Source organism: Saccostrea echinata, unplaced genomic scaffold (assembly GCF_033153115.1).
Source record: "Saccostrea echinata isolate AGI-Se365-2 ecotype Australia unplaced genomic scaffold, CSIRO_AGI_Sech_v1 ptg000008l, whole genome shotgun sequence".
In the NCBI taxonomy this organism is placed as follows: Eukaryota; Metazoa; Mollusca; class Bivalvia; order Ostreida; family Ostreidae; genus Saccostrea; species Saccostrea echinata.
Window position 1 is genome coordinate 8,892,501 of NW_026889757.1, and position 13,330 is coordinate 8,905,830.

Sequence of the window (13,330 nt, forward strand, 5' to 3'; positions counted from 1 at the left end):
CTTCTTCAGTTTAATTTTCTTCACTTCAGTTTTACCCTCACTTTCTTGTGCCTTCACCTTTCTTTCATTATTATCTTCATCTTGATTTTCCCTTTTTTGCTCACTGGTGTTCTTTGATCCTACATTTTCATTTATTTCCTCCACGTCATCATCCCAGTTCAATGGAATGTCATCTTCCCCATCATCCACATTACCATCTTGAGTATTGGTCTCCATTAGTGTTGCTCCCTCTTCCTTCTCTAATACATTCTGTACATTACTTTCACTTTCAGCCATATTTACATTTTCTCCTATTTTCTCTTTTAAAGTTTCTCCATCACATTCAATCCTCTTATCTTGGTCTAAATTGTAATTGAAATCTTTCTCTTCTTCTACTTTCACATCCATACATTCCTCCTCTCCTCTGCTTTCACTTATATCACAGTTGCTATGAGATTGTACATCTATCTGACTTATTTCTTTATTCTCTTTTTGTGTCCCTTTAGAGCTATCCATACTTTCATGTTCTACAAACACACAATTATTCACCATTCTATTGTCAAGGAAATGTTCTATGCTTTCTTTAGAGGGAATATCTACTTGTTCCAAAGATACGGTTGTTTCAGTAGCACTAACATTAGAAACTTCCCCTTGACTAACTTCCCTGTTAAAATCCCCCATACATTTCTGATTGTCCTGTTCTTCTTGACTTCTTCCTGGTGAAATGTCAACATTATTCTTTTTCCCTTTATTACTACTTCTTAGAGATTGATCTGCAATGTTTTCAGGATGACTGCTGGTACTATAGTCTTTTCCTATTGGTGAGTTACTGCCCCTGGAAGATAACGGAGGACTGCTGCGATTTTGATTTTGCTCTAACCTTGCTTCCTCATCCTGTTGATTCAGAAGACGCCGCCCTCTAGGGACATACCTCTGCACTTCAGGTTTCTTTTTCCTTTGTCTGAGAAAAAATATACATACGTGTAATTTCTCTACCTTGTTAAATAACAGGAGTTTCTTTCGAGATATTGAATGACTATTTAACATTTACATCAAAAACAACTGTCAAAATGAAAGTTGACTCAACTTTCAGCAACTTTTTATAACATCCTTTTTTTCAAATGTAGTAATGTTACCTATTTACTCCTGCTGGGGAAACATTATCATTTTCTTTGGGACTTTGGTCTCTTGTGGTTTCTTTAACCAGTGAACTGTTATTGACCCCTTGACCTCCATGACGACCTCTGCCCCTTCCCCTGGATGACTGAGGTCTAGGGGCAGACATGAACCACAATTCCTCCTGATTTATTCTTAAAACAAATATAAACATCATTTTTTATATTGACTTGACCAATTCTAAATACAAAATTTGGCTTATATGGACAATCAACAATCAAAACACACATTTGCATAATTGTCATCTATAAGGCCTTTTTTTTTTTATCCAGAACACATTATTCTTTACAGAGAAATTCATTTTATCATTTTTATTCTAAACTAGGATACAGAAAAAACACCTGATTAAGGATTGAATGATGATATGTGGCATCTCATGATGCTGTTATTTGCAAGAGGTGTGTGGTTACAAACTTAAGGTAGTTTTTTTTTTTTTTTTTTTTTTTTTTGCATTTATGTGGAAAATTTGCATGCAAGGTAAATGCAATTTTACAAATCCATATAATAGTGAGTGTATATATATATATATATTTATACATGTATATATATATATCCTTAACAATCTGTTTTCCACTAATTTACAATTGGCAAATGTCTCTGAAGTCTGAATACCAACCTTTGGACTTTTGTCACAACAGTTCTCCGAGTGTCTCCTTGTCCAATGGAAAAACTGTGGAGTTCTGGGAATCCCTCTATAGTTTTGTGAATCAGAAATCTTTGATAACTGTTGACAGCTGGAAATAACAGGACTCTATAGGAACAGAAAAGCAAAGCTTACATCAGATTTATTCATTACTGCAAATACTTTAAAAGTAATATTTTTAGTCTAATATATACATGTAACTATTGTAGGACATGAAATCTGAGAGATCTATAAAATAAAATCCTATTTTATTGTTAATTTATTCCATTACAATTATAAATAATAACATGATTACTTTTAATGTGTAATCACGTTTTAACATACAATTGAACTTCGGTATGTCGAACACGGATATCTCGAATACAATGGATATGTCAAAGTGATTGGAAAGTTCCAAGTCCTTTTTCTTTAAGTATTTCACCCTCAATGTCTCGAACCCATGGACATCTTGAACATGTTAAAGTAATTAAGTTTTTTTCTCGGTCCCATCTAGTTTGAGATAACGAGGTTTGACTATATATGTTTTACTTGGCATACTTGGTAAGCCTGTTCCATACAGCAACATGGTTATTAGAATCAATCAAAAGAATGCAATTGAAATCTTTTATTAAATGATTACAAGTTTACAAATTTAACAAAAAATCTTTTTCCAAATAGCTACATAGTTTCAATTACATCCACTTCTTTCTGTTTATCTAAAAATTTGAATATAGGCTGTACATTAAAACTGTCTAAAAGTAAATTATTTTGTGTTCTTATTCACTTTTTCTTGGTGTTGCCTTTAATATTTTTGTGGTCAGCTGACCTTAAGGACATCTTTATTTTTTTTTAAATTTATAGCTGTGCAAGCTGCATGAGCCTATCAAAATTTTGCAGCTGAATGAATTGGCACACCCATGTGGATACACAATTCTGACTACAAATCAAGTTTTCCATTAATCCCTGTCAGTTTATGATGTGGTGGACTATCAGAATTAAGCACATGTAGTTACCTTTTCTTAGATTTTGGTGTCCTGGAAGAAAAAGACTCAATTTGTGATGTCACTTCCTGCACAAATGCTCTATCACTAGAAGTCAAGTAGCGATCTTCAAAGAAAGGATCCAGAGTGTATCAATGTTGCCGTAGATCTGAATGATGGATTGATATAAATTTACAATACTAACTAAACAGGAATTTACCAGTTTACATTTACAAAAAGTACAGAGGAATCATAACCATCAAAACAATTTGTACAAGAATTCAAGACCTATAAAAATATTAAACGCTTATGTGAAATAAATACCTATAACATAAGAGAGTAGAGAAGAGGAAAGAAAGTTGTTGAACTTAGATTACCGAGAAACCGTTACCGTTACTTTTGAAAGCAAGATATTTTTCGTTTGTAGATTTTAGTTTTACGCTAAATAGGCCCCTATATCATTTTCAACACAATACATAGAAATATATTGAATAAATATTGATCATTATGTAAGTCATGATGTAAAAATTAGTAAAACATCGTTCTTTACATTAATTTCTGTTCCTGAATAGAATATTCACTTTCGTCTTTCGTCGAATTCGTGAATTGGACGTGATTCAAAACATCCGGAAATTGTAACCTACAAAGTCTTGCAGATAGGAATTCTTATTCCCGGAATAAAACTGAAGCATGCATATATGTTCCCGAGTACCCAAACTCCATCACCATATATATAAAGAGAAATGCGATCACGGACCGTTACAGATGTTCCCCAAACGCTCCCCAACTCCCTTTTGGTGACTTTTTTCCTGTAAGCTAGTTCATTAAATAAGGCAATGAAGTATAATGGTCATTTTTTGCATTTCACGCGCGCGCACGTGCATGCATGTGCAGGATGATCATGTCATCTCGTCTATACTATATATGCATCTTTATATTCTCAGTTTCAAAACATTTCATCAAAAAATATATAAGTTCCGGCTAAATCAAGCATATTGGTCATCTTAGCATTGCGCGCACGCGCACATGCATGCATGTTCATAATGTGACCATGCCATTTTGTGTACACTTATAATATGTCTGTTAATTCATAGTATCAAAGCTTTTCATCAAAAAATATAAAAGTTACGGCCACAAGCCTTTTGAATATAGATAATTACATGACAAATAAAAATTTTGATTAAAAAATAAGGTATAATTTTAAAACACGTATGGGGATATTAATACGTGTTGGTCACATACTCAAATCCCATATGATGGTAGATTTCCAGTGGCGGATCCAGGAATTTCATAACGGGGGGGGGGGGGGGCGCAGTAGAAAGCGGGGGGGGGGGGGTCAGGGGTCTGCATGAAGCCCCCAGTGGGTCTAGGGCAAAGCCCTGGTGGGGGTCCAGGGCGAAGCTGACGCATTCTTACAAATAAGATCTAGATGTTTTTTCCCTTGATTTTGGATAATGGACATATAAGTTCTACATAAAAAAAATTCAAACGGGGGGGGGGGGGGGGGGGAGGGGTGCGCCCGGCGCGCCGGCCCTGGATCCGTCTTTGATTTCAGTCATTTTTGAAAGGGGCAGACAGAAATAAATTTGACAAATTACCTGAAGATAAAAAACTTTGTAAAGCAAAAAAAATGCTTGGGGGATTGAAAATTGTCAAAAACTATTACGTGGGTTGGGAGGAGGGGGGGGGGGCGGGGAGGTTCCAACTTCTTTCAGGAACAAATCAAACTTTTATTCATACATTACCACATTATCCTGATCTGACTAACTGCAAAAAAGTGTCGAAGATTCGGGGGTATATAGTTTTTGCCCTGTCTGCCTGTTTGTTTGTCTGTTTGTCCACAAAAACTTTAATCTTGCCCATAACTTTTGATTGGTTGGAGCTATTGCTTTCATATTTCACATGTGTATTCCTTGTGACAAGACCTTCCTTTGGGCACGAACATATTTGACCTCTTGACCTTATAGTTTGACCCACTTTTGCAAAAATTTACCCAACTTTTACAGGTCGAGGAATCTACCTTATATGGATATTGTTGTCGTTGCGCAAGGCGGTGCTTACCGCGAACATGGCAATGAATGAGCAGAAAAGCGTGTTGGTCTACTATATGTTTACATTGATTTTTTATTAAATCAAACACGTGGTTCAGGCAAATTTACGACACGATTTCAAATGACTGCGGGAAAGTCAACTAATGATTATTTTCTACATTTTTGCTAAAAATAGGAAGATTAGGTACTAATTAAGATTTCCCATGCTCACATTAACAAACAAAGCCAATTTTCCGTGTTAAACAGTACGTTGAAATACCGCTCACAAAGTCCTTACAAGTAAGAAGAATCCAGTTTTTATAACTTGAGATTCGTACATTTGCCATGCTATTGGTGTTATTCGTCGTAGCTTAGTAATTTGTTGACAAGAAATTAAAAGTTAATGCATTTAAAAACATAAGTTTATTGCTGCAGGACATGTACCTTGGCCATAGTAGCTAAATTATATATGAAAGTAGTATACTTAGTAAACAAAGCATCTCTAAACCATTTCAAACTTTAAATGGCCATCGAAGGTCATTCATACATGACATTACGTGAGTACACCTCAGAGTAGATTGGTTTGGACGATGGAATACACGTGAAAATTGTATTCACTGACAGTACAGCACGGGAATACAGGCAATTGTCCACAAATGACTTATACAATGGCAGTGGCGGATTTGAGGGGGGGGGGCGCAACCGGCGCTTGCCCCCCTCTAAAATCGTCAAAGTTAGCGTAAGTCATAGTTTCGTCGAGAAAATGTAAAAATATCTACTCGGTAGACCTCATTTTTACCCTACAAAATCTCTAGAATCCAGGAACCAGACCCCCTGCCTACTTTTTGCGCCCCCTAACTTCAATTCCTGGATTCGCGCCTGCATGGAGTGGAGAATACCCCAAATTTTACCGTTGTAACACAATAGTTAGAAAATGTGAACTTGGAATTAGTAGATAATGATGTACATATTGCATTAAGTGTGTAAAATACTTGAAAAAATGCATAATGTCTTTCCGAGAGCGATTAGAAAAACTGTCCTTTTCTAAACGTAGTATATTTTGATAGTCACCCATAATGCAGATCGACTCATTTAGTTGAATGGTCGGTTTGTCAGTAACGTTGGTACCTCATTTGGCCTTTCCATGGGTGTAAATATTTTTGACCTTTTGATCTTTACCTAAGAGTTTGACCCACTTTTAAAAAACTTTAACCTTGGTCATAACTTTTGAACATTTAGTAATAGGACTTTCAAATTTCACAGGTATTTTCCTTGTGACAAGGCCTTCCTTTCGATACCAACAACTTTGACCTTTTGACCTTGGAGTTTGACCTACTTCTTAAAAACTTTAACCTTGGCTATAACTTTTGAACAGTTGACGCTAAGGCTTTTATATCTTGTATGTGTATTTCTTATGAAAAGGTCTTCCCATGCGTACCATTAACTTTGACCCTTTGACCTTGAACTTGGAATATGACCCATTTTTAAAAAACATTAGCCTTGACCTTAACTTTTGAATGGTTGGTGCTTGGGCTTTCATATTTACTAGGTGTATCCATTGACACCAGTCCTTTCTTTGGGTAACAACATTTTTGATCTCTTGACCTTGACCTTGGAGTTAACTTGCATTTGAGAAACTTAAACCTTCGCTATAAGCTGCCATACGGGGGTATCAGTGTTTCACAAACTCATCTTGTTATTTATATTTTGAAAAGATTGACAAAAAATTAGAAATTTATTATGTTCCTGTATAGGTTACGATGGAAAAACTTTGTGTGAACTAACATCAACTTTCTTGGTTTCATTTGTTAATCAATACTTACAAGTATTAGTGTGTGAAATGGGTATAAGAATAAATGATTATAAAAGCAGAGTTTAAAGAAAGAAAGAAAATGAACAAGTTACAATTCAAAGAAAGAGCAACAGGAATTTTGAGTCAAAACAATTGTCGGGTTCTGTTGGCTTGCAGAACGTGACCGATTGTAAACTAAATGTTTTCATTGTAGAAAAAGAAGTATGTCCTTTTTTTCTCCAATTGCGTCCTTGACCATGACGGATACATTGACGACATGTTCTTTGAGTCGATAATAAAGCATGTGTTAAACAGCATGAACGGGACTGACTATTTTTCGAATTAGTATTTACAAAGATATTCAATTAACTAGATTGTATCATTAGTCTAACATCTCATTGCCCAGTGACCTTGATATAATGAGATATGTCCTTAAGACATGGTAATGACACATCTTTGGGTCATGCATCAAAAGCAACATACTAAGAATTCATTCCACTCAAAGGTTCATATGTTATAACCTTGACACAATTTCAATACATGCATAACCCCGCTTCCCTTTCACGTTGATCTTAGAGATATGACCTTGATTCAAAACCTACTTTGTGTTATCAAAAGTAACTTGACAAACCTAAGTTTGAATTTATTGCAGTCAAGAATTATGGCACGGACACGAGCTCAATATTCTATTACTTAATGACCTTGATGTAAAATCTTGTGAAGATAATAAGAGCATTGGTCTTAGCAATTGGCAACAACATACTAAAGTTTGATTTTTGAAAATATTCTAATCAATGATTCAATGGCCATGACCAAAACACAGTTTTGTGAAAGACAGAAAATCATACAAAACAAAAAATTCTCCTTCCCTATGAAGGGAACATAAAAAATTAGATCTTACATATTGTGACACCATAAATTTAAATATGTACTGATATATCTTAAATTGACAGTGGCTGCAGCTTTTCATTTAATGATTTATAGTTAAAAAAAGATCAAAAACTTTCCTATTCTCGCAAAGCTTATCAAATCATCTGCTCAAGTCACAGGTATATGAATACAAAATCTGGTGCATTTTGACTAAAAGGGCCCATAAATTAGAGATAGTGTTAACGTCTTTGTAGAATTATAGGAGGGATTCAAAACATGTTTTCAGAAATTTTAGTTTTTTTTAACGCTACTAACAGCTCTAAGTGTCGGTGGGGATGACAAATATCAAGATGATTTAATTCTAAATATCCTTCAGGAACTTTCATATTTAAAAAAACGAAGTCTCCACTCTGAAGGTAAAGCTTGAATCCTCTGAAAGAGGAAGCCAGTGTTCCAACATCGATGCCCATAGCAGTAAGTAAATTCTGTTCGTGTTAGCCCATATATTTATCAATCTCTAGTCCAAACATACATCTAGGTAATCAAAGATTACAGAGTTCACCTCAACGAATGTTATCTTTAAGTAAGGGAAAGTCCCACACTAACTAATAATCTAGTAGTGTGCATCCCTAGATACAACATTTATGCAATTTTGGTCCGATAGGGCTTGCAGGAACTTGGGAATGGACTTAATCTTAAAAAGGAAGCCCACATTAAACTAGCCACTCACCCAGAAAATGTAAGTCAAATCCAGCATGTAAAGAAAGTTTGAGAGTGTATGTTCATCCCTGGATGCATCATCCCTGCAAGTTTGGTCTTGGTAGATAGGTTCAGATAGGACTTATAGTTTCTTGGTGATGGACCTCATCCAAAAACCTTAACCTAGTAACCAATCTGAAAAATGTAGGTCAAATCACGCATCCAAAACAACACGGTAGTGTGCATCAATAAATGTATCTTCAATACAAAGTTGGTTAGCATAGGCATAGGGCTTATAGTCACTTTAGAATGAACCTACTCCAAAATCTTTAACCTGGTCAATCATCTGGAAAATGTAGGTCAGATTCAGCATCCGGAGCAAGTCAAGTAGTATGCGTGCATCCTAAGATGTATCATTCAAGCAAGTTTGGTCAACACAGGGCTTATAGTTACTTCAGAATGAACCTGCTCCAAAAGCTTTAACCCGATCACTCAACCGGAAAATTAGATCAGATCCAGTATTCAAACAAGCCTGGCATCATCCATGCAAATTTGGTCAGTATAGGGCTTATAGTTACCTGGCAACAGACCTGCTCCTAACACTTTCACCCTGCTCCAAAAGCTTTAACCTGCTCCAAAAACTTTAACCTGCTTAAAAACATTATTCTGGTCATTCTTTAGCTGAAATTGCAGCATCTGAAATCTTGACTGGTACAGTGAAACATATTAGAAGCATTGTCCATGCATAGATTAATTATGTAGGGCATAGAAGTGCTTGAAAAGACCATTAAACTGAGATGCTGTATTACAAAGAGTTCCCTCCAACTTTGTTGAAGTGAGTTAAAATGGAAATCAAGCACAAATTACTGGTTACAACCAGGACAATTAACAAGATAATTTTGATAATATTCACTCCTTTGTTAATTCTTCGTTATCAAAACTAAATTTATATTGATGACTAGTATTCCGATTCGAGAATTTCTAATCTTAAAGTGCTATCAAGTATACTGTACCAAGTATAATGTACTTAAAATCATTTTACGAATATGTTTTATTAAAACTGAAAATATCTTTAACATGTCTTTCTAAACAAATTGTGTCACTGTTAACAGGTTAAAATATAGTATATTTAACACTATATTTCAGGAGAAAAACGAAATGTTCCTCAAGAACAACAGTCACAAGTCGCCTTCCATGCTCGTCTTTCACAGAATCAAAACAATCTTGGACTGCATCAAGCTATCCACTTTGATAAAGTTCTTCTGAACGAGGGCAATGGCTATTCGGTTCATGCTGGGGAATTTGTTGCACCAGTTCCTGGTTTGTACGTGTTTTCCTGGTCACTTGCAAGTGGAGATTAATATGAATTTGTTCAGAACAGTGTCGTCTTGTTTTATTCTATAAGTGATGCAGCCCAACATAATGATTGGGCCGTGTCTTCAGGAACTGCTGTAACACGTATGAACTCAGGAGACCGTGTGTGGATCAGAGTTTCTGATATGCTTTCGTGTTCTCACACCATTTTTGGAGCTGATTTCGGTACTTCGTCCTTTACCGGTTTCCTGTTACATTAAAATTGTCCACGTTTACACATGCCACCCTATACCGGCAATAAAAAAATGTCTCAGCTCACGCACACTTGAATTCCCACATACCCTCATAAACATTTTACGTAATTTGGTTTCTAACTCATATTTTGGTGCAAAGCAGGATCCTTTCGTAAAACCTCAGATAAAATGTATGTTTGTAAAAGTATTAATTTCAGCTAAGACTTTCAATATATATCTATATCCTGTTTTAGATTAAAATAGTAAGAATATTCAAGCATTCTTTTTTTTAATCTGGTAAATTTCATCTGCATAGTTATTTCTAAGATCAAATCGCAATAAGCAATACTGACATTTACAAACATTCAACAATATATCCGATTAAAAATCAATAAATAACCGGCCAACTTTCAATATACATGTTTTTTCTTTTTAGTTTGAAAGAATCGCAATAAATTGTAATGATTATAGCTTTGACACGAAGAATTATTTCTAATTCTTTTGTTAAATTTAGTTAAACATCCTGATACAAATTACACTATCCCTATCCATACGTCTATATACATAGTAGCTCAGTAAATAACTACAGACTCTTCTGTCTTTAACAATATGAGAAAACTCAGGAAGCTCTGTCTTATCTATACTAATGTAACAAAATTATTTTTGAATAAAATTGATGGTATCATATTATAATATCCCTTGTAGTAACATTGTGCAATTCCTAAGTTGACCATATTTGCATGGAAGGTGTCAAAATGGGATACAGTTAAAAAAATTTAAACCCCCCCAAGCGTTTATCAGCGATATGCATACATAAATGTCATTCTTGACAGTAGCTTCTAGGTTTTTAAGTGCCCCATTTGGAAGAATTAAAAAGTATATATACAATATATATATATATATATATATATATATATATATATATATATATATATATATATATATATATATATATATATATATAGATATATCCTTGTCATATTAAACGACGAAGACGTACCACGAGAAAGAAAAATGTACTTTGGCAAGGGTGCATAATCAATGCTTTGTTGAGGATCCGATGGGTACTGACAAAGATAATTAAAAAGATTAAAATTTAATTTTAAAAACTGTTGAAATTGAAAAATTTATTCAATTCGCAAAAATTAGCGAATTGAATTTGCCTTTTATTTACATTATGTAAATATATCCAAGCAGCTTCAGCGAAAATATTATGACTATTCTATTACCAAACCGCTTAAGAGTTTTAAAACACTCTTCCTCATCATAATGAGTTTTTGCTTTCCTGAACAATGTCTCGATTAACAATTATACCTGCTTGTCTATTTCGTTATCTGGACATTTTCTTTTAGTGATACCTACAAGTAAAACAGAGAGAAATATGATTTGAAGTATTGCTATTTCTCCTTTGGATATAAGAATGACCTATCTCACAGGTGTTCAGTCACTATAAAGTAGCTGAACATACCTGTGACATGTTGTAAGGTGCTATATACTGCTTGCTGATCAGTGCTAGAGACTGGAAGGTTAAAGTGGTGGAGCTTTTTATACAAGTATTCTTACACAGATTTTATAAGCAGGTTTCAAAAATATGTCAAAAGCATAGCCATAACAATAGACAACTACCAGTCATTATGCTTCACGTTCCACCATTGCGATGGAAAAAATAATCAACTCAGTTCTAAGTCTGAAAATTCGCAGTCTAATCAAAGTTTTGACCTCAAGATATTGAATGACATAATTTTTGCCACATGCAAAATTATCACATTTGATAAAAATGATTTGCTTTTGAAATTTTGGCAAATAGGTTTGAAATCTATTATATGTAGGTTCCTGTATAAGGAATGATGAGACAATTTTTTTTTGAACTCGCACAAACTTTCTAGGTTTCATTAAGTTTTGTTATTCAAAACTTATAAGTATTGCTGTATGAGATGGGAATAAGGCAATTCAGTCATTAGAGATAGCAAATCATCCTTATCAGAAAGTATTCTCAGTTTGTACGAATCCGTTATAAATACTTTATCTTTCGATTGTTAACGTTTCGACTACAAAATCCTCACAAATCTGAGAAAACAACCAGTTAGTATAGAATTCTTTGGGCAACTATAGGTAATAGGTCGTGGTAACATGCTTTCAAGTATTTTTGTTTGCTTGGCACTACAGACAGCTTGTTTTGTTAGCGCTAATGACAATTATCAGGAAGTGCTACAAAGACTCTCAAATTTAGAAAAAGAAGTCTCTTTTCTGAGAGAAAAATTAAAATCCTGTCAAGGAGGAAGCCAAATCTCCGATGTCATTGACCAAAGCAGTGAGTATATGAATTGGTTAAAATGATTTGCCAATATGCTCGAGGAATAATTAATTTCCATAATGACAGAAATTATGCCAAGTATTCTTATTTCAGTCATTTTTACGGGGGGTCCAGTAGTGCAAACCAAAACTAAGTAAATAAACAAACGAAAATTTTAAATAAAATAGAAATTATTAAATATTTAAATAAAAAAAAAGAAATTACAAAATAAAAAACCGAAAAGAATATTCTTTAAATGACACAACAACGCATTATCAATTTCTTTATTATCTCCTTTTGAAAAAGTACTCCTCATTTGAACCAAATTGAATCTCCGTTATAAGTAAAACTTTATTTAGTTTCGGCTTTTAATCTTGTAATTTCGTTTTTTTTTATATTTAATAATATCGTTTTTTATTTAGTTTTGCTTTCCTCTATCGGCCTTTTCTACATTTTAGTATTATGAGATTATAATTGACACTTACAGTGGACATAAAGCTGTCTTGCTCAAATAGTTTATTGGATGTACGTACATTGTATATCTGACATTGGTGGCGAAAAACCAACCCACTAAATCAAAACCAGTTCTGTTTTTAATTACAACAAAAGATAGATTGTGTGCTTCTTACAGTGTGGTAACGATTATTTTAAACAAAAATCAATTATTCCAGGAAAAAAACGCATTGTACCTCAAGGACAACAGTCACAAGTCGCCTTCCATGCTCATCTTTCACAGAATCAAATCAATCTTGGAGTGCATCAAGCCATCCACTTCGACAAAGTTCTTCTGAACGAGGGCAATGGCTATTCTGTGCATGCTGGGGAGTTTGTGGCACCAATTTCTGGTCTGTATGTCTTCGCATGGTCTATTGCAAGCGGAGACAGAAGTTGCATGAAATATGAATTTGTTCACAACAGCGCCGTTTTAACATATTCTATAAGTGATGCACATGATCACGACGATTGGGCAGTGTCTTCAGGAACTGCTGTCACACGTATGAATTCTGGAGACCGTGTGTGGATCAGAGTTTCTGATATGCTTCCATGTTCTCACACCATTTTTGGAGTTGGTCTCGGTACTTCGTCTTTTTCCGGTTTCTTGTTACATTAACATTTACACAAGTTTACAGATGCCATAAAACATTTGTTATACATGTACCAGGAATAAACAAGATGTGTTTGTGAAACACTGATGCCCCTGTATGGCAACTCATATCAAAGGTTAAACTTTCTAAACTGCAAATCAAATATGTTGGTACCCAAAGTTAGATCTTGTCTCGAGGAATATAACTGTGAAATATGAAAGCCCCAAAAGCAAATAGATATAGAAAAAGTTAAAGTT

The 13,330-nt window shown here is 34.5% G+C and overlaps 2 protein-coding genes across 2 annotated transcripts in view; one reads left to right on the forward strand and one right to left on the reverse strand.

Moving 5' to 3' along the window:
* LOC133181030 (glutamic acid-rich protein-like) overlaps positions 1-3,348 on the reverse strand; it is a 10,466-nt gene extending 7,118 nt beyond the window's left edge. Inside the window, exons 1-5 of the mRNA XM_061315559.1 lie at positions 3,308-3,348; positions 2,791-2,926; positions 1,772-1,906; positions 1,116-1,289; positions 1-940 (exon numbers count right to left, since the gene is read on the reverse strand). The exon at positions 1-940 is cut by the window's left edge and continues 202 nt beyond it. Of these exons, the coding sequence (XP_061171543.1) occupies positions 1-940; positions 1,116-1,264 (1,089 nt within the window). The 5' untranslated portion in view covers positions 1,265-1,289; positions 1,772-1,906; positions 2,791-2,926; positions 3,308-3,348. The remainder of the gene's footprint in view (positions 941-1,115; positions 1,290-1,771; positions 1,907-2,790; positions 2,927-3,307) is intronic.
* Positions 3,349-11,812: 8,464 nt separating this feature from the next.
* LOC133181377 (heavy metal-binding protein HIP-like) lies at positions 11,813-13,099 on the forward strand. Its single transcript, XM_061315893.1, has 2 exons — positions 11,813-12,006; positions 12,660-13,099. Exons 1-2 carry the CDS (start codon positions 11,826-11,828, stop codon positions 13,097-13,099), a joined length of 621 nt encoding a protein of 206 aa, XP_061171877.1. The 5' UTR covers positions 11,813-11,825.
* The last annotated feature ends 231 nt before the right edge of the window (positions 13,100-13,330 follow it).

What these genes read in the sequence shown, in the direction of transcription:
- LOC133181377 (XM_061315893.1), top strand. Translation starts at nt 11,826, where the DNA reads ATGCTTTCAAGTATTTTTGTTTGCTTGGCACTACAGACAGCTTGTTTT. An exon ending in CGATGTCATTGACCAAAGCA is followed by an intron (nt 12,007 to 12,659) that starts GTGAGTATATGA and finishes CAATTATTCCAG; the next exon opens with GAAAAAAACGCATTGTACCT.